The sequence below is a fragment of the Amblyomma mixtum genome, chromosome 3, assembly GCF_055824585.1.
Source record: "Amblyomma mixtum isolate Tamu chromosome 3, ASM5582458v1, whole genome shotgun sequence".
NCBI lineage: Eukaryota > Metazoa > Arthropoda > Arachnida > Ixodida > Ixodidae > Amblyomma > Amblyomma mixtum.
Genome location: NC_143014.1, coordinates 392963182 through 392983356, shown reverse-complemented (window position 1 = coordinate 392983356; position 20175 = coordinate 392963182). Strand labels below are relative to the sequence as shown.

At 44.1% G+C, this 20175-nt stretch overlaps 1 protein-coding gene across 1 annotated transcript in view; it reads right to left on the bottom strand.

The window, feature by feature from the left end:
• Positions 1-20175, bottom strand: part of LOC149357197 (uncharacterized) — a 58875-nt gene that overhangs the window by 11197 nt on the left and 27503 nt on the right. Inside the window, exons 2-4 of the mRNA XM_089576532.1 lie at positions 11141-11228; positions 9644-9756; positions 8411-8713 (exon numbers count right to left, since the gene is read on the bottom strand). Of these exons, the coding sequence (XP_089432658.1) occupies positions 8411-8713; positions 9644-9756; positions 11141-11228 (504 nt within the window). The remainder of the gene's footprint in view (positions 1-8410; positions 8714-9643; positions 9757-11140; positions 11229-20175) is intronic.

Genomic DNA, 20175 nt, shown 5'->3' with positions numbered 1-20175 from the left:
TGGATTGCAGGATTGAAAGGAAATCTCATATGGAGTGCCAGAGCCCCTGATATGGCAGTTTCAATGCATCAAGAAGTTGGATTCATCCAGTAGCTTTTGTAGTGGCCCACAAAGCATCGGGGACCGCGGCTCAGTGGTGGAAAAGGGAGGCGGTTACCCCCCCCATTTCTCCAGAGGGGACAGCACTGCACCCTGACCTCTCCATCTACAACTGCTTGCAATCTGATGACATTTTTGACAAATGCTTGAATTCTAGAATGTTATGAATGTAAAGCATAAAGGGGTTGAGCAAGCTAGCTTTGTAGCCAGTTGTAAAGCATTTTCAAGTAACTTATTCAGGTCACAACAAAAGTAACTGGCTGTCTGAGCCTTGCTCACCAGCAACATTCTCGAATTCTCAGACACGCACAAACCTTTTAATCCAGTCGATCACTCCTTGTGTGTACAGTCAGGCCGGAATGAAGCACGAACACGCATATGCCATACTTTTGTACTTCGCAGTGAGATATTCCTTTACAGAGGAAGATATGGGCTTGGTCAGCATATGTAATGTGAAGGCAAAATAATCACTGGTCCTTAATGGTGACGGAGTGGATTGAAAGAGAAGGCAAGTGTAGCAGGGAGCGGCAGAAATTTAGGTGGGCGCATGAGATTAAGAACTTTGCAGAGATACGTGGCCACAGCTGGCAAAAGAAAGCTTAATTGTAGAGACTATTGAAACCTGTTTCCCCCACTTCGTTTCGAAGTGACCGACCATCTTTATCATCGTGCATCAGGACAGCACCGGCTGGGAAAGGAGGAAATCTCCCTGATGGGGGAAGCAGAAGCAGCGACGGGAGCGCCACCTCGAAGGCTATGGAACTCCGGGGAGTCAATGAGAGCCTTTGCAAGATCCAACCAGCTTCACAAGTGGATGTAGCCACATGCCCTCCTCACCTTCTGCCACAGGCGCATGGAGATCGGTTGCGCCTAGATGCTGGACTTCTGGTTCCAGGCAGCAAAACTAGCACAGCAAACACGTGCTCTCATCAACTTCCCCAGCAAATGCTTGGGGATGGCTTTGCCCCAAGAATGCGATGCGCACAAGAAGACCCCGCCGCCTCTGTCAGCACGTAGAAACGTTCACCGCCGATACCCTCCAAGTCGTGCCCCTGCCCCAGCCAGTAAGTCGGAAGCCCTTCTTACGTAGCCTTCTATTTCTGAGGAATGCCTCGTTTATGTTCTGGCAGCTAGCTAGCACGCTCTGTGTATTACTTACAAGTGTAATAAATAGCATATGAGTGTTCGCACTCTGTCGTACCTCCCGTGGTTCCCTCGAGCACGAACGCCTCTGTAGTTAGTGAGCGTCAATGCTGCATCTGTGTCTGCATCTGCGCTCCGCACTGTGGAGTGGAAGTGCGGGGCGGAAGGCTGTACCCCAATATTTCCTCAATGTGTGGCAAGCTCTTGGGACGAGGGAGTTTATTTCATGCAATGCCCACCAGGACTGCGTTAGGCCTGACCGAAATTCGGAGTTACTAGCAAGGCATTAGTAATATGCTTTCTCACAGCGAGATGAGTGGAATAGCAGCATGAGGAAATTGCCGTGCATGTTACGCTTTGGATGAGCACTTTGCCAATATACATTTGGAAGGTGAACGTACAAGGTCTGCACATAGAGACCGAGCTGTCCACTGAGAACAGCAAGCCAGAAGCGAGTGATTGTGGAAGCCTTTTTAAGGGTGGCCCGTTTTTTCTTGTATATAAATGTAAATATTCTCCGTTCTGTATATTTGGCTCTGGGAGCCGGGTCCCATAACCTGCTGGCTTGTATTGCAATCAGAATTGCAGGAAAAGCAGTGGGGTGCTCCGACACTGCGGGAAGCGGTGGGTGTCTTTCGCTCGGAAGTTGCGGGCATGACAGCGAGCGAGTAGGGTCACCATGGGAGAAACGTATCTCCTCGTAGCTATTGTCATTGGCCCTTTACTGGCACCGGCAAGTGTCACAGCGAGTAGGCCAAAGGCTCTTTGGGAGCTGCCTGTTGCTTTCGAGAAGACACAGTTGTACTGCAGTGCAGGCATGCACAAATCTGTTTGCTTGTTTTATATTAACCTCGCTAGAGACAAGAAACCTCATTCAACTACAGAAAGCTGACTTTGTTCAAAAGGTATTTTATTTTTGGCTGCGGATCGAATTGATAATTTTGCAGAACTAGAGACGCTAATGCAGTTCAAGTGAGCTTAGCATCACCATGTCGGAAAGTGAACTGCGGATGCGCTTCGACCGAAGACAGCCAGCTACGTTCAAATAAGCCAAGCATTTGGGCGGCGCCGGATAAAATTGTTTGGCACTCGCACTGCTCCACATTTTACCAAATGGTCAGTTTGTGTGGTCTCCATGGCCTTTGATTCAAACTTTTGGAGATCGTGGGAGCCATATGCAGAGTTCAAGAGAAGCTGCCCTGACCTGCTGTCCTTTGTCTGCATCCCTACCTGCTGCCCTGCGGCTGTGAGTCATCGTAAGCTGCGGAGTCTCGGGCAAGCAGTTTGCAGTGACTACGAGAGGGGAGGCAATCCCCCAGCCTTCCAACAAAGGTGGGTCTGCATGAACAACACCCTCCCGGCATACTTATTTTGAGTGCCTGCCGCTGGACAAGGAGGGGTACCAGGTGACCTTGCTGCTCATCGAATGACGCTGGCAACCCACCTGTATGAGCGGTCCTGCAGTCGTTACTGCAGCACTCATGGACACATCGATGGCCTCCATGGATGAGTTCAACCCTAGGCCAACATTTAAGGAAGGAGGACAGTGCCAGCTGGGCAAGGAGGAAATCTTCCACATGAGGGAAGCGGAAGCAGCAACGGAAGCGCCACCTCGAAGGCTACGTGGAACTCGACGGAGCTGGTGAGAGCCTTTTCGGGATCTGGCCAGCGTCACGAGCGGTAGCAGCCGTACACTCTTGTCACCTTCCGCAGCAGGCACACGGAGATCTGTTGAGCTCTGACGCTGGACTTACGGTTCCAGGCAGCAAAACTAGCGCAGCAAACGCGCTCTCGTCACCTTCCCCAGCAAATGCTTGGGGATAGCTTTGCCCTATGAATGCGGCGCGCACGAAAAAACCCGGCTGCCTTTGTTGGCGCGCACAAATCTTCGCCGCCGATACCCCCAAAGTCGCGCCAGTGCTCCAGACGGTAAGTCCGAAGTCGCGCCAATGCCCCAGCCGGTAAGTCCGAAGCCCTTCTTACGTAGCCTTCTATTTATGCGGAATGCATCGTTGATGTACTGTAGCTAGCTGGCCTGCTCTGTGTATTATTTACAAGTGTAATAAATAGCCTATGAGTGTTCACGCTTTGTCATCCTTCCCTTGGTTCCCTCGAGCCCAAACACCTCCGCAGTTAGCGAGCGGGAACGTTGCATCTGTGGAGTGGAAGTGTGGAGCAGAAGGCTGTCCCTCAATATTTCCACAAGAAATGGGAGAGGCCTTTGCCCTACATTGGGCACAGTCAGGGTGATGATGATTCCTTAACCCCTGGTTTATGAATATATACTTAGGTAGACTGGCATATACCCAGAAACATGCATCAGGTTAGTTGCATACTGCAGCTGAAAGTACACAGGTAAAATATTTTGTTTGTTCACAAGCGCTGACCATTTCAATTAAACTTTTGTATGCATAACAGCATTTGACTGGTACATAATTTTAAAAAATTCAGGGGGGCAGTTTGTTGACATAAAGTGCGGTGAGGCGAAAGTCTTAAGCGCGGTGTTGCTACTTGTGTCACTGATGCATTGCCAAGATGTTAGGCTTCACCTCTAAAAGTGAAATCCGACAGCGTCTTGCAGCGCTACCAGGGAGTCCATAGGATGCCATCGCCCATTCGGTTCTATGCCTTGCTCGTCGGTAAATTGGCTTTTGCGGAAAGGAAATGTACCTGTCTCGCATATCTGGGTGGACACCTAAACCTCGCCGTAATGGGAAGGGAGGAAGATGGGAGTGAATGAAGACACTGTATTCACTATATGCGCCTTTGTTCATTCTAAAACATCGAGCTGGCATGGTGGAATGGTTAGCATGCTCGTCTCGCACTCCGAAGACCGGGGTTCGATTCCCAAACTTGACCAATTTGCTACTCGGTTTTATTTCTTTATCTGGCCAGACTAGAAGGGTTAATTAGGCTAATTGGGTAATTAAGCAATTAACTAAACTCAGTCCTACTTCCTTGGAGCATCACTATACGATCCCTTTAATTGGTTGCATGGTTACAAGCCAAAGTACAATTGCCCCCGTTTGAAATTCGCGCACTGTGACGTCACGACCGTTTCGACCAATTGAAAAGCATTACATTTCTGTTGACAACTCCTGCTTACAACGATGAGGCATTAAAGGCTATCGCCTTAAAATATGATTAAAATTTTAAATTGTATGTGCAAGTATAACATGAAATAATTAAACAACAAAATGAACTTGAAGCCTTCCTTTCAATCAAAAAAGTTCAGGAGTTCCAGCAAAGCACCATCAGGCTTTGCAATGTGCAAGCTTGTTGTATTTAAGCAGCTTGAAACAAACGGTCATTTGGTGGAAGCCGTCATCTGTGATCAAGAGGCAAACACTGTCAGCCTGTGAAAAGTGCTCATCTATTCTATCCATGAGCCAGATCACAACACACCAACTGAACATTTATTTTATTTAATTATTAGTTACCTGCATCGCCCCGCAGGGCATTACAGCAGTGGGGGTACATACTTCACTATAGGTATAAAACAACTATTGCAGTGCATGGAAAAATGCATTATTAGATACATACAATGTTCGATGGCAAACTGTTCCAGTCCCGAACAGTTCTAACAAAAAAAGAACAACGCAAGACGTCATCCTTGCAAGAAAATTTCCTGACCTTCAAGCAGTGGCCCAGTCACTTTGAGATATAATGAGGTGCCTGGATATATTGTTCGTGGTTTATGCCAGTTTTGGAATCATAAATCTCATGGAAAAATTTCAGTTTGATGTACCTTCTACGGTCCTACAACTCTTGCCAGTTAAGTTTTCGTTTGCTTTCAGTCATACTAACTTGCCGATTATAATTACCAAGAACAAATCTAACAGCCTTATACTGAATTTTCTCTAATTTGCCTACACACTCAGATGTGTGTGGGTCCCAGCAAACACATCCATATTCAAGTATAGAGCGTACATGACTGAAATACAGCTGTGTTTTTAAGTTACTTGGTAAATGGCTAAAATTCCGTCGTAGGAAACCCAAACGTGATGCTGCCTTATTCGCAATATAATTAATGTGCTTATTCCATCGTAAGTCCGATGTAAAAAGACACCTAGATATTTAAATGACTTGCTTATGTTTAGAGTAAAATCATGAATTCTATACCTATACGGCTGATTAGCACGTTTTCTTGTGAAGATGACGTGAACAGTTTTGTTTATATTTAAGGCCATGTCCCAATGTACACACCAGTCTGCTACAGTATCTAAATCAGTTTGGAGGACTTGCGAATCAGAAGTGGAACTTACTACTCTGTAAACAACACAATCATTGGCAAACATCCTGAATGAAGACTGTATGCCAATTGAAATATCATTAATATACAGAAAAAACAAAAGTGGTCCCAATACTGAGCCTTGGGGAACTCCCGACGTAACTGGTGCATACTGCGAAGAAATACCGTTCAGAACAATAGCCTGTTTTCGTAACGACAGATAGTATTCTGCAATCCATGCAAGTACTTTACAATCCAAGTTGTACGCTTTCAATTTGGAGAGAAGAAGACTGTGCGCGACAACATCAAATGCTTTATGGAAATCCAAGAAAACGCAGTCCACAACTTGTTGCTTATCAATCGCCGATGCTAAATCATGAGCAAACTCTACCAACTGCGTACTGCAGGAAAATCCACGCCTGAAACCATGTTGACTAGTGCATAGGAGACTGTGTTTGGTGAGATGGGCCATAACGCAACTATATATTACATGCTCCATAATTTTACAGGTTATGCTGTTTAAAGAAACGGGTATGTTGTTCTGAATGGAGTTTCGCATACCACTCTTGTGTATGGGCACGACATGCGCTACCTTCCAGTCAGCAGGCAAGTCGGTTTCATTAAGGAAGTTCTGGAACAGCCGGGTGAAATACAGACATAATGTATCCGCACAATTCCTTAAAATTGTGGCAGGAATGTCATCAGGGCCACAAGCCTTAGCCTGGTTCAAATCCTTCAATAATTTATGCACACCGTCAACACAAAAATTAACTTCCAGCATGCAATCTATTTCAAGAGGTAATGCAAAACAGACAATGTGAACTAGGTGGCAAAAACACAGATGAAAAATAACGGCTAAACATTTCAACTTTAGACTCATCATCATGGATGATTATCTCATCATTTTCCAGAGCAGGTACTGAGCTGTCATCCTTACCATTAGGCTTCACATATCTCCAAAATTCTTTGGCATCTCTGACAAGTTTTTCTCCTAGATTCGAAAAATACAAGTCCTTAGCGATGTGAGACTTCTGTCTGAATTCATTTTTTATTGTTTTCAGCAAGGCCAAACACTCTGGCTAATTAGACGACTTGTATCTTCGATACATTTGTCGCTGTCTGCGAACAAGGGCACGTAACTCCGTGCTAAACGAGGGTTTATCTCGAGCTCTCCTACTTCATATAACGCTTGATGGAAGAAAAGCTTCATGTAATTCAAACAGTTTGTTTGAAAGTATTCCATAGCTGTTCGATACTTCAGTTATCCGTGAGTTCATCAAAAGTTGGAAAAAATGAATCAAAAGCATCGCTAATCGCCTCGTAGTTGGCCCTACTGTAGACATAAATCTTTTGCCTAGGTGGTTTTGCAACCTTCACATAGTGAACTAATAAATCTGCTAGAATAATATTGTGGTCGCTCAAACCAGGCAACACTTGTACATTGCATACAACATCAGGCACGTTACACAGCGAGAGGTCGAGTACGTGACCAGTTCCATCCGTTTGTGATGGCTCATGCACATACTGACAAAAGGTGTTGGAATCTAAAATGTCAAAAAAAGGTGAGTACAGATTCCCTCGAGCTATACCTATTGGTTCGTCAGCTGACCAGTCAATGTCCGGAAGGTTAAAGTCCCCCCCTAAAACAAGGCATTCATTGTTAATAGTTTCAAGAAAACTAGATAAGCCAACTAGCGGCTTTACAGAAGGACCAGGAGGCCTATAAAATGACCCAAGAACCATTGCTTTCCCGTTCGGCAGTCTTACTTTGCACACAATCAATTCGGTTTCACTATCAGAGAATTCCATTTGAGTGCATGGGACACTTTTATGGGCCAGAATAAACACTCCTCCGCCATGTGCACAACGGTCACGACGAAAACACTCGTACGTGTCAGGAAATATTTCAGCGCTTGAGATAGTCAGATCGATCTACGATTCTGTTCCCAAAACAAAGGCCGGTTGGACGGTACGAAGAAGAAAGTGAAAGTCATCAACTTTATTTTTTATATTGCGGCAATTGATTGACAAAATGCTGACTGGGCATATCGCAGAATGAACAGTAGTTTGTCATTGTTCCCGTACGGTGCCGGCTTCACTGTCCCATTGGAAACAGCTACTACCCAAATGAAGCGTATCATATTTCAGAACTGCTTTCGTGCCTTTTTCGCCATTTTGTTTGGCATAATCCCATAATTTCTTTCTCTTATCACGGAGAGTACGGGAAAAGTCTTCAGATATAGCAACACTGGATCCCTTGAGCTTGAATGCCTTTGCTAGCACAGCCTGGCGGTATTTAGAGGAATTGAAGCGCACATTGATAGGCCGATTTTTTCCTTCGGAGAATTTACCCAGCCTATGAGCCCATTCAATAGACAAGGAAGACAATTCCAGCTTCTCAGTGCACTGACTTAAGAGCTCCTCAGACTTGGCTGCCGTCTCACTGGCATCAGAATCAGTTAAGCCGTAAAAAATCAAATTATTACGCCTGCCACGATTTTCCAAGTAGTCTATTTTTGCAATCACGCTTCTCAGAACTTCATGATCTTTTCGTTGCTGATCTTCAACATTGGCTAGGGCTATTTCAATTGCGTCAATTTTTCCTAGCTTAGTTTTCAATGCAACAAGCCGGGCTTTTACGTCAGTCACATCCGTGGTAAGCTGCGATAACTTGGAAAGAATTGTGGTTTGACCATTCAGCAGCTCTTGAATTTCTTCAGCTGTTGCTGGGCCAGGGTTACTCTCAATATCCCCGCCACAAAGCAACAAGATCAGCAGATAAAACGCTGGGCTACGAAAAACTGAAAAATGCCTCTTAACATAAAGACGATTTGACAACACAAAACCACATGGCTTACAGGAAAAAGTAAGATAAAGCATTTGGGTTGGAACCGGCAAAATGTAGCTCGACGGTTTCAAAGGGTGAAAAAGACCAACCTGCATGAGCAGTAGAAAACTTGTGAGGGTCACCACCATCTCGCCGGTTCCACGCCCCATCGTTACAGTGCTGATCCGATGCTTTTGTAGCCGACACTTGGCAGCGTTGATGCCCACTTGGCAATGTTGCCAGCTCGGAATCACAACATGTTCAAATTCGTCGCTGGCTAGGCACTGTTGCAATTCGAAGTTCTCAAACAACGCAGTCGTACACGAAGAACCACTGTCGACCAATTCCGGGCCTACGTCGTCGAACAGAAATCCGTCAGGAAGGACCGCCGCCGAAATGTTCGCCGAAAACACCTGCGTGAGCAGTAGAAAACTTGTGAGTGTCACCGCCATCTCGCCGGTTCCACGCCCCCTCAAAAGATTGGTTTATTGGGGTTTAACGTCCCAAAGCAACTCAAGCTATGAGGGACGCCATAGTGAAGGGCTCCGGAAATTTCAACCACCTGGGGTCCTTCAGCGTGCACTGACATCGCACAGTACATGGGCTTCTAGACTTTCGCCTCCATCGAAATTCATCCGCTGCAGCCAGGATCGAACCCGCGTCTTTCAGGTCAGCAGCCGAGCGCCGTAACCACTGAGCCACCGCGGTGGGGCAACATTTCAAAAGAAGATTGGCAAAGAAACTAAAAGAACAACACATCTTCAGGATGCCCTTCGCTTACATGAGAGTTGAGTATGCCATGCAAGTGTTCAGTGAATCCATGTCTGTGTCACTCCTCACTCATCGCCATCCAGGAGCTTCCTGTTGATGCCAAACTGGCAGCAGAGTTCGCGGAAAGGTGGATAAGCTTTTGACAGCATGGACAGTTCAGCCCCAAAAAAGCAGAACAAGTTGGGGTACACAATATCTGAGGGCTCGGAACACCATGTCATCCTTAAGACGTGCACAAATGCACAAATACACAAATAAGATTGCCCAATAGCGTTTTGGTTGCCCTCAGGACAAGCAACTGCACTCCATCAAACGTTGGCAGATTGCAATGAAAGCCTTGCTCGTGCTGTGGAATGATCAAGAACAAGACTTTTAATTCACTCATCTTTTCAACCATCAATTGCAGCAAGGCCCTTTGCAAACCTTTTTTGCAATATTGCATCAGAAAGATGGCTGGAATGAGACATCTAATGTGTACCAATCCATGGCCGCTCTCAAAAAGATATCTGGATTGGGAAACTTTTCATACTTTGTCAACGAAACAGTGAACTAACAACATATGCATTGCTTACCAAATGGGAGAGTGTTTCCGCATTGTTGTCACCAAGCAACACATCAATCACAAGCCACAGCAGGCAGCAAGGCTCCAATTCATGCGATGTGCATGTGTCTTCATGAGATCCCCCTGCATTGTATACGGAAATGTTGTGTACAAATTGTCGCTGGCACTCTTGTGAAGAGCTTTCTTTACCTGAGGACTACAGAGTGCACCTGTGAGACGACACTCCTTGAAGCATACGGTAGCTCTCTCTATGCGCAACACCAATTTTTCACACTACTCAAGGAGAATGGTATTCCTGAGAACCATACAAGTCAACTGCTGCAACCTCTGAAGAATGTCTAAATTACATAAAGGAACTATATTCCACCTTCAGACAAGAAATCATGTACTATGCCCACTTATCGAATGTATGTAAGAATCTGGTTAAAAGGATGCCACACCAGCAGGCTATTTTTCTGTTCATTAGGCTGCAGTCTTAAATTTCTTAAATTATTCTGCCACACATAGCTACATTGCTACAGGGGCAATGGAAAGAAACGCAAACAGTTTGGAGCCCAGGTGCTGTTCGCTTTTACTTCGTTCAAAGCAAAAAGATGCTAGGGTTGTCTTTAACACATTCTAGGATGACTCTAGAAGAACTTTTTGTTGGGCTAGATGGTGCATGTTGTAAGAAAAGAACAGTAGCGCAACCAAGACGAACACAAGAGAGGACCACACAGGACTAGCGCTAGTCCTGTGTGGTCCTCTCTTCTGTTCGTCTTGGTTGCGCTACTGTTCTTTTCTTACAGGAGGATGACTCTGACGTCTTTTTCTTACCACTCAGGTAAAAGTGCAACAAAAAGAAATTCGAACAGCACAGAGTGTATGCACTGCGTTGTTCACGTTTTTTTCCATCTCGATAGTAGATCTCATTTGTCAACAAAAGCACAGAAACAAAGTCGAAACACTGTGCTCCTGTAAAAAATACGCATACATTCACTGTTTATATTCATGATGAATCGTATTAGTAGATGATTTAAACATTTGATTTTGTATTGCTGCCTACTGCTTAGGTGCCCTCTTTTGAACTTTTGTTGCAGTATAAGTATTTACGTATCTGCTTATTTATAATTATACTCCGATTGCACATGTACTGCACTGATTGCGTTTGCTCCTGCGTCATTTCTTCTTTTACGAAATGTAAGTTTCCTTTCTGGAAGTATTGTGACACTTGTTTGTCTGAGCATCATTATGACCAGGTGTTCTCAGTTTATCATGGTTAAAGAGTTTTCCCGGTACTCGTGAACTCCAGCAGCTTACAAAAGGAGACAGCGAACCCCTTGTTTTGGCTAGTTTCTTCCCTTCTGACAAGCATATGGCCACACAGCCACTCAAGAAATCATAGAAATCAATAATTAATGACTGCCTGTCTGCTGGAAACAGTCCATGAACAGTTGTTGTTAGTGCAAAATTAAAGTTATGAAACTTAAACAAATGTTGAGGCATGCATGGCTTTAGGCTTACTAACCCACTGTTGCACACTGTTGTGGTCTTCGGAAAAATAGTAATGTCTGGAATCTATCGGCAGGAAAACAGACTGGCTCAGGTGCATGGCTCTGTAAAAATTAAGAGGAGTGTTTTATTCATTCCTTCATTCCTCAAATTTTTTAAATCCAATACATGGCTTCGAGCTCGTAAAAAAGACGCCTCTCTAAGACTAAGAAAAATGACGTGTAAATCAGTTGACATAAGATGGGACTTGGTTAAAGTGTAAGATAGTGTGGAATACAAGCGTTCTAAAATAATGATAATGTGCTATTAATAGTAGCCGTGTTAGCAATGTTTCCTTCTGGAAGTTGTAAAGTGTTGAGTTTCAAGCTTCAAAGCAACACATGAGCTATGAAAAACACATTAGTGGCCGGGAGATGATATTGCGCTATGTGGGGTTCCTTAACGCTTGCCGACACATGCAACAGTACACGAACTGCTTGCAATTTATCATTCCGTAAATTGCCCGACACTGTGGTAGGTACAATATAATGCCACAGAGAAAAGCACTTGTGGTTTCTTATACACACACTGTGCATTATCTTGGTTATTTGTCTTAGGAGCTAGTTATACACATGCTTATTTCGGATTACACAGATCGCAGAAAACTGAATTAATGACCTCAGATTATTGCTGTTGTGTGCCGGCAATGGCCACAACTGTTCTGCAAATTTTTTTTCTCTCTCCGCCTGACACTCAACCTATCTTGGTCCCATTCTCCCCAATTGTTATCTAAAAAAAATCAAGTAACTAGAAAATGGCATGGCACACATTCCATGCCATAAAAGATCCAAGACGCAAACATGCCAAAGGTTAGCCGAGTCAGGCGGTGAACTTCGTCTTGGTGTCTGTACATTAAGCTACAGCACTGCAGCATGTTACGTCCTGCTTGTTATGCTTGTGCACTGGATTCTTCTGCACGAGTCATAGGCTGGAACTTCTGGTTGGCTCTCTCTGCATGTGTATAGGGACACATTATTTTCATTTCTTTTTCGTCTGTCCCAACTAATTTATGTCTGTGCATACTCATAGCCACATACTGATATATTATAATTACAACTGAAACGCTTTAATTTATTGCTAGCTGAATACGTAGTTATTGTATACAGTACTGTGCATTTTTATCGTGAAGACTATCAAAAATTTTCCCGCATCAACCGCTTGCTCGTTTGTGGTGAAACTGCACATAGAGCTTGCACAATATGGTAAATTGTGTATCGTAGCAAGTTTTACAATGGTACTTACTTAGTTGGGCCGTGCATGATGCGAAGCTGTAATCGCCTGCGTAGAGATCGTTGAACCAAAACCTGCAAACACCGTTTTTTCGCTGAAGGGCAGCAGTGGCGCCTTCTGTTTTCTACAGTGGAAAGCGTCATGACAAGGCGCCGAGGCAAGCGTTGCAAATAATATCCTGTGAAAGGTAGAGCCTCGTTAAATCCGTTGTTCAGATATTTTTTTACGCTCAGTTAGCCGAAAATGCTGGAAAAACTTCAATTGAAACAGACGCAAATGCCGGAACGGCATATTCAAAGGGCCCGCGCTTCATGCAACACTTGCCTCGGCGCCTGTGACACTTTTCACTACAGAAAACAGATGGCGCCACTGCCGCCCTTCAGCGAAAAAACGGCGTTTGCAGGTTTTGATTCAACGCTCTCTACGCAGACGATTACGTTTTCGCATCATGCATGGCTCAACTAAGTAAGTACCATTGTAAAACTTGCTACGATACAAGTTACCACTTGGCTCAGTGCAAAAGACGAACACAAAGAAAGGAAACGACACACACGGAGCGCTACTAACAACTGATTTATTGATAAATGCAAGAAACACATTTACAGTCTTCACACGCATGCGCACAATCGGGCGGCTCCAGGCAACTTTAACAGTTTTAGATGGCTCACACTTACCTAAGCTCACATTATGTCACTGAAGAAAGCACGGGAACCAGATAAGGTAGATAACTCTGAACATGAAAATGACAAAAGGAAAAGATATGGATGGGATATGACCGAAACATATATGACTGAAACATTAAAATGATTAAGGTTGACGACCCCTTCCTAACAAAAAAGTCGCAAGATGTGTCAGGTTTCCTCCAGACTGACCACCGGGCCGTATATGCATTCTCAGTTGACCCATTGGGATTCCAATTGGTTCCAATTGGTCTCAATGGGTTCCAATTGGAAATCTCATTCCAACTGGCCAGGCCAATTGGTCAGTCCAAGTGGTTCCAATTGAAATGTCCTTTCCAAATGGTCATCCCAAATGGACACAGCAGTGGTCCAATTGGTTACAATTGGAATTAAAATCCCAATTGGGTGGTCCAAGTGGACAGCCCAATTGGAATGCTCATTTTACTTTACTTGGATATCGCAATTGGTTCCAGTTAGAATTATCATTGCATTTGGACAGTGTTTATTAGTCATTGCTAATTTATTTGCCACATTCCAACTGCACACCCAGCAGTGCAAGCCATTTCATTTTTAAATTTATGATTCAATTTCCTTTGTTTTTTTGTCAATTTTGCTAGTACAGCATTTTTTTTCCTTCAGCAAATTTTTTGAAGCAAACAGTCTTGAATGAATTCGAGACAGCTGGCCATTTGCAATTCCTGTGAGGTTAAAAAGGCTAAATATTTAAAATGGATGTTGCATTAAAATTCATTTTCCTGATATTGATATCTGCTTTTGGTACTTAAGCCCCATATCACATGAAGCAACAATGAATTTTTTCCAGATTAAGTGTACTTGTTGGTGATGCAAGGCACATCAGTTACAGGATTTGATTTATAAGATTGGGGAATTGGGCTTGCTTGTTCGCGGTCATGTTGGTAACCGCACAGACGTGCTTGTGTTGTGTCTGTTCTTTCGTCCTGTTACAGTGAACTAGAATATTGGGTAGTGTGCTCACTCCGCGCCGGCTCAATGGGTGAGCGGTGGCCCAGCGAATGTCGACAGGTTTCTGTTTCGCGGCGCCGACACGAGGTGGCGCCACAGTAGACTTCACGGTAGGATTTACCGTCGCCGTCAGTGCGCCGTGTGTATTTGTGGGCTCGTTGTTGTTCTGTTGTGCGGTTTTGCGCTGGTTCGAGCGCTTCTCGGGGGGTCATTTCACGTTTTTGTTCACGTATGGTGCCAGTGCTTGTTCAAGCTTGCCCAGATAAGCGGCCTTCAAATGCAGGGCCCTCCAGATTCAAACTTGGGTGCCTGCCCATGACCACGATGAGCACGTAGGTAGAAGTGACTGTAGACTTGTTTTCTACGTAATAGGGTATGTTGCACGGAAGTGTGTACTGGAGACAAATTGCCAAATGTGCATTACCTTGCTTACAATGCAGTCTCCCAATGAAAACTGTTTTCCTGCGAGGCTGACAAAATACCGCGACCATGGAGGACTGCTCTACCCACCGGCGCAGCTTTATGGATTTGTGTTGAAGCTTGAAAACCTCTCCACAGAAAACCTCACAGAACCAACTTCTTTTTGAAGTCTGCTTCTAACCACTTCCAACATATGAAGAATGCTTTCGGAATGTAATTCATTGCAGCGAATTGAAAAACTCGAACGGGCGAAGCACCTTAAACTGAGCCGTTGCTGACGCTGCTCTGAAGTGCTAGAATAAGTTGAACGAAAAAGAGGCGAAGTGGTTTGGTTTACGGGGTTTTATCGTCTCTGAGCGACTCAGGCTATGCGGGACGCTATAGTGAAGGGCTCCGGAAATTTCCACCACATGGTGGAAATGCTTGTGTGTACTGATCTATTTACTGCAAATGCGATTTATTTTTCGGACCAATGAATTGTGGTTTTTCTTTTCTTTGATTGGCTTCTGATGTAAGCCAATTTTGTTATTACATAATACGTATTGCATATGCCTTTTCTTCCTCTTTAAAATATACTATGTTCAAGAAAACTAATGCTGTGAAGACATGTGATCTAAATAACTGAATTTTTTTTGCTTTCTGCTGTGTGCTAAAAATGTTTAGCAAATATGTGTGTAAATGACACGTTACGCTGCCTTGAACTGTGGGGGCGCAGAGGCTCTGTCAGGCATTTTGCCTTTACCTCTGCCCCCTACACGGAGAGAATCCGTGACACAATAAAGAAAAAAAAAAACTCACTGTAACCTGGGGTTCTTCAACGTGCACTGACATTATTCAGTACGTGGGCCTCTATAATTTCGCCTCCATCGAAATTAGACAGCCGTGGCCGAGTTCGAACCCATGTCTTTCGGATCAGCAGCCGAGCGCCATCTGAGCCACCGCTGCCAGAGGCGAAATGAGCGAGCATAAATGAATGCAGTGATGACAAATCTGCCTCATTCTTTATTTTTTTAAATAGCAGTGGATGCTGCATGGCTGTTCAAAAAAATGTGAAGTCAGTTACTGTTGTGTCGAAATTGTTTCGGTACGCGTGCCTCGATCGTGTTTAGCGCAAAGCGCTAATTTTAAATGATGTATATGCCCTCCCCCCCCCCCCCCCTTCCTTGTACTTTCGCTCACTTATGTGTCTCCTTTCTACCGCCCTGCCCTGTTATGTGTGCTGCAGCTCGGCTCCTTGCGAATAGAAATAACTGATGCCGCCGACACTCTCCATTCCGCGTTTGTCCCTGGCATATAATCAAATTCCGCCACACCACATGCTACTACTATTAACTTTAAGTATTAATACAAAAAGCTGTATGACCCCTCGGTACGCAGTGCGTTGTAACTGCAAGGAAACATTGCAGGCACGAGTGACTGATAAAAGTTGCTCATGTAACCCCTCATGCAATGTCCCTTGTGGAACTTTGAGAAATAAATAAACATGTGCACATGCCAGAAATTAAGTTCCATTCAAGATCTGCCGAGCCATTTCGATGACACACACGCGAATGTTGCGATAATAATTCAATTTGTCGGCACGGCTACCACGGCTACTGCGACGCCAGCCGAATGCGCCACTCGTTTTCACCCGTGAAGACGCGTGCAGCGCCACCACGCGCCACCGCGCCCTGTCAACACCGGCGGGGTCACCCCGAGCGGGCCTGTGAGCACACTACCCAATATTCTAGTTCACTGTAGTCCTGTCTTCGAACTGTATGTTACCAACATGATTTTGATTTACCTCTTATATCAGCTAAATGTTCATGCAATTTTTAAAATAAACTATAAAGCACAATCACAGTAAGTACTCTAGAAGCATTATACATTTGTTTATTTTCCAGTTTTCACAAACCATGTATGTGACCAAAGCATGAATTTATTTAATCATGCTTGGCTCCGTAAGACAGAACTGCATTTACAAAAATGATGGACATACTTGCACATTAAAGGGACTATGCAATGAATTAAAAGTCACTTGTAAATGTTTTGAATACTTAGAAATGATGCTAAGAATCATTCACACCAAGTATGAGTCTTCGAAACTGAGCCGGAAATTTATTATAAATTTTTAAAAAGTTCGCTTTTTAAAATTCGCGGGCTAATTGGTGTCTTCGTAGTGACCGACTTTGAAGCTAAAATCGTGAAAATAGACGTCACTGGACTCGTGACGTCTGCAGGCCACCACACGTTGTCATTCGCTGGAGCCACGGCAGCCACGACGTCACGGGCACGCTTCAAACAGCTGTGAAAATCATCTGCTTGAGCTGCCGCATGACCCCCTCAGGCAAGCGCAAGTCAGGGCATTGCCTTCACGCGTATGTTTTCAATTTACCCCTGCTGCCTCATTCTGTCGGGAGTTCGGGAACCACTTGCAGTGCCTTTGTCGCAGTGACAAGAAAAGAAATCTGACATGCACCGCGATCCAGGAAGGCGAAGAAAGAGATCGAGGTCGGAGAGACGCTGCCGACGCTGCTGCTGGGGTTCTGGGTGCGACAACCGGAAGTCGCAAACCGAACGTCAGCGAATGACGTATTCATGGGCGGGGCCCAGTCCCAGAGCTGTTTTCTTTATTTTTTTCTTGATGCTCTGCAGGTACGAGTTAAGGGGGGGAGAGGAGGAGCGTGATTTTTAATCGTCTATAACTTCATTGTTAGTGATGCTAGCTCAAAAATTCTTGCGCTGGGGTGACGAGTGGTGGAATGCCCATCTCTCGTCTGCTTTACGCAATTGCAATTAATTTATTGCATAGTCCCTTTAAAGAAAAACTGAAAAATGGTGTCCACAAAGGTCATGCAGCTCAGTTTCACATATTCATACATTTTCACAAAATAGAAAAATGACAAAGCAAAAAACATCACTAGAAAGCATAAAAAATTATGAAACAAAAACACTACTCAAGACTTTCAGAGATGCAAAGCATACATACAGCATCAAGATAAAAACATACAGCACCCCAAAAATGGCCCACATTGAAATAATGAAAATTACAGCTGGATTTATCAACACTATGTCTACCGTTTACATGAAGACATCAGGGACAAATTAAGGAAACGGGGCGGGGGGAAGGGGGGAGGCAAGCCCCCTCCTAAAGTGAGATTGCCATGAGAGAGCTGCAATGGCCCCCATTCTTTTTGTCAAAGTTTCAAGACTCATGGCAGACGTACTACCCCCTTCCCTCCCTTTACACACATATGCTGTAAGAGTTGCTAGAGCCAGGCACAACTCGAGAACAAAGCTGCAAATACCTTTCAAAAAAAAGGCCTACCAACCAATGCCAGTTAGTTAGTTAGTTATATTGATTTTAATGGCGCAAAAGCAACTGAGGCTATGATGCGCCAAACACAAGGTTATAGTTTTTGTTAAAGGTGAAGCTTTTTATACTTAGAGTTTGTTGAAAATGCTGGCTTCCTTGAGAAACCTAAAAATACAAGAGAGGTCAACCAGTGCTCGATCACCTAAAAGTAACATGGGGTGTAAAGGGATGCTTTCCCTGTAAAATGTTGTAAAATATTTCTTTCTTAGTTCTTCTAGCTGGATACATGAAATTAAAATGTGGTTCACCGTGAGTTCAGCACCACACATGTCACAGAGAGGTTTGTTCTGTTTGGTTAGTAGAAAGCTGTGCGTGAGGTGGGTGTGTCCAATGCGGAGCCGACATAAAATAACTTCGGTAAAACGTTCTTGATGCCTACATGATTGCCATTCCCCTAAAAATGGTTTCACAGAATGTAGTTTGTTGTTTACGTGTTCTTGCCATGCAGCCTGCCACTTATTTCTGAGTTTACTGGTGATAAACTTTAAACAATCCCTGTGCGGTATGTTCACTTGCTTTATTTGGCCATTCCGGGCTTGTGCAGTGGATACATCTGCTTTCTCATTACCTACGATTCCAACATGGCTAGGAACCCAGCAGAATTTAATGTTATGTTTTTGTTTTGTGATTTTAACAATGTTATGTATGATGTTACCTATTATGCCATCATGCCAATGCCATCATGAAACCCCTAGCGTGAAATTTTATGTGGCTGCCAGGTGTCTCAGTGTAGTGGGATGAACTGGAATATCACCAAGCAGCAGATGCCATTGAGTGGACAGCCTCCATTGCCACTGCAGTGAGCTTTATAAGACTATACGAGGAGTGTCTGGAAAGTGACAATACCCTGCGTGCTAGCCACCAAGTTACAAAAACAGCTGAGGGGTGCCAGCACTGCCCTACACCTTGAACCACACGGTTTCTACTGCCCGCCAGTTTTCAGTGTTTTGCCAGTGTCTGGTCAAGTAGCAAGAATTCAGAATGCCTGCATTGATCCTTAAAAATATGAGTTGCAATCCATGATATGCTTTCTGCACACAAGGGGCAAACCACCAGTGGACATTCACAGAAGTTTGTGCGGTTGTTTGAACGAGCCAGGAGAATGTGGCAAAGTGGTGCCGTGAATTCTCGTCAAAAAACAGAAGTTCATGAAAAAAAAATGACTGTCGATGTACATAGTTCAGCCAAATGTGTTGTGCTGGCTTTTGTGGCACATAGGCAACTCAGGACATTATGTGTCAAACTCATAGTTCGGCCAAATGCAAATCAGGTGCACTAGCAATTAGGTTTCACTTCGGTTCTGGTATTTGGCCTTTGTATATTTACTTTCTGGACATGTTATTTACTTCATAAGGAGGGCAAAGTATAGGTGAAGTGCACTGCACACAGAGGAAGGCTACAAGCAAACCACACATTCTGATGAAAGGCATGAAGGTCAAAATGGTCTGAGATATGCACTTAGAACACAAACATTCGAATACAATCGCAATAATGCTTCCTTACTGGCATAAGAATTCTACCCCAAAGAAAAATATACCTGCAAGTCGTAATACGAACTCTGATATGTGCCTACTGAATATTAATCCAGTACATGGACATCCAATCACATGCAGGCCGAGTACCAAAAAGTTCATATGCATTTCAGTTCAAATTATGCAACTCAGTCTCACTGAGATGAAAGCCAACAGTTCCTAGAGTCCAGTGACAACCTGTGTGTGAAAGTAATCAAAAATATTTTCCAGAAGTTATGTAACATGCTTTTCCTTCCTGCAGTAGTCCCTGAGGCATCCCACTGCAGTACTTAACAAGCACACTCACTTTAAATGATGGAAAAATATGCCTGAGAGGACAGAAAGTTGGTAGGAATCATTTGACAGAGCTTACAATGCGACAACACATATCTGAAAAACGTAATGTGTATTTCTTGTGAGTCTGCTAGGATTGCTATTTGTGCACATTACAGAGCCCTTGCTCTGAAGTAATATGAGGCAGTCATTAGTCATAGCATATATCAAGCCCAGCATTGCTTTGGGACAATATTACTACCATATGCCGTCACAGTACACTAGCAACACTGTGTAGGGTTGCAAACTCTCACATCTGCAGCAGTGCCTCAATGGCCACAGTATATGGCTGTTCAACACGAAGTCATGGACTCAAACACTAGCAGCAGTGGCACCGTTTCAGTGGAGATGAAACAAAACTGCGTTTGTGTTGTGATACCAGTGCAATTTAAAAAATGCAAAGTGTTTGAAAATTATTCCAAAACACTTGTACCTTACAGCTCAGAGAATAGGTTTCAGCATGTAAATATCTCTCAGTTAAAATATAAGACACTTCACA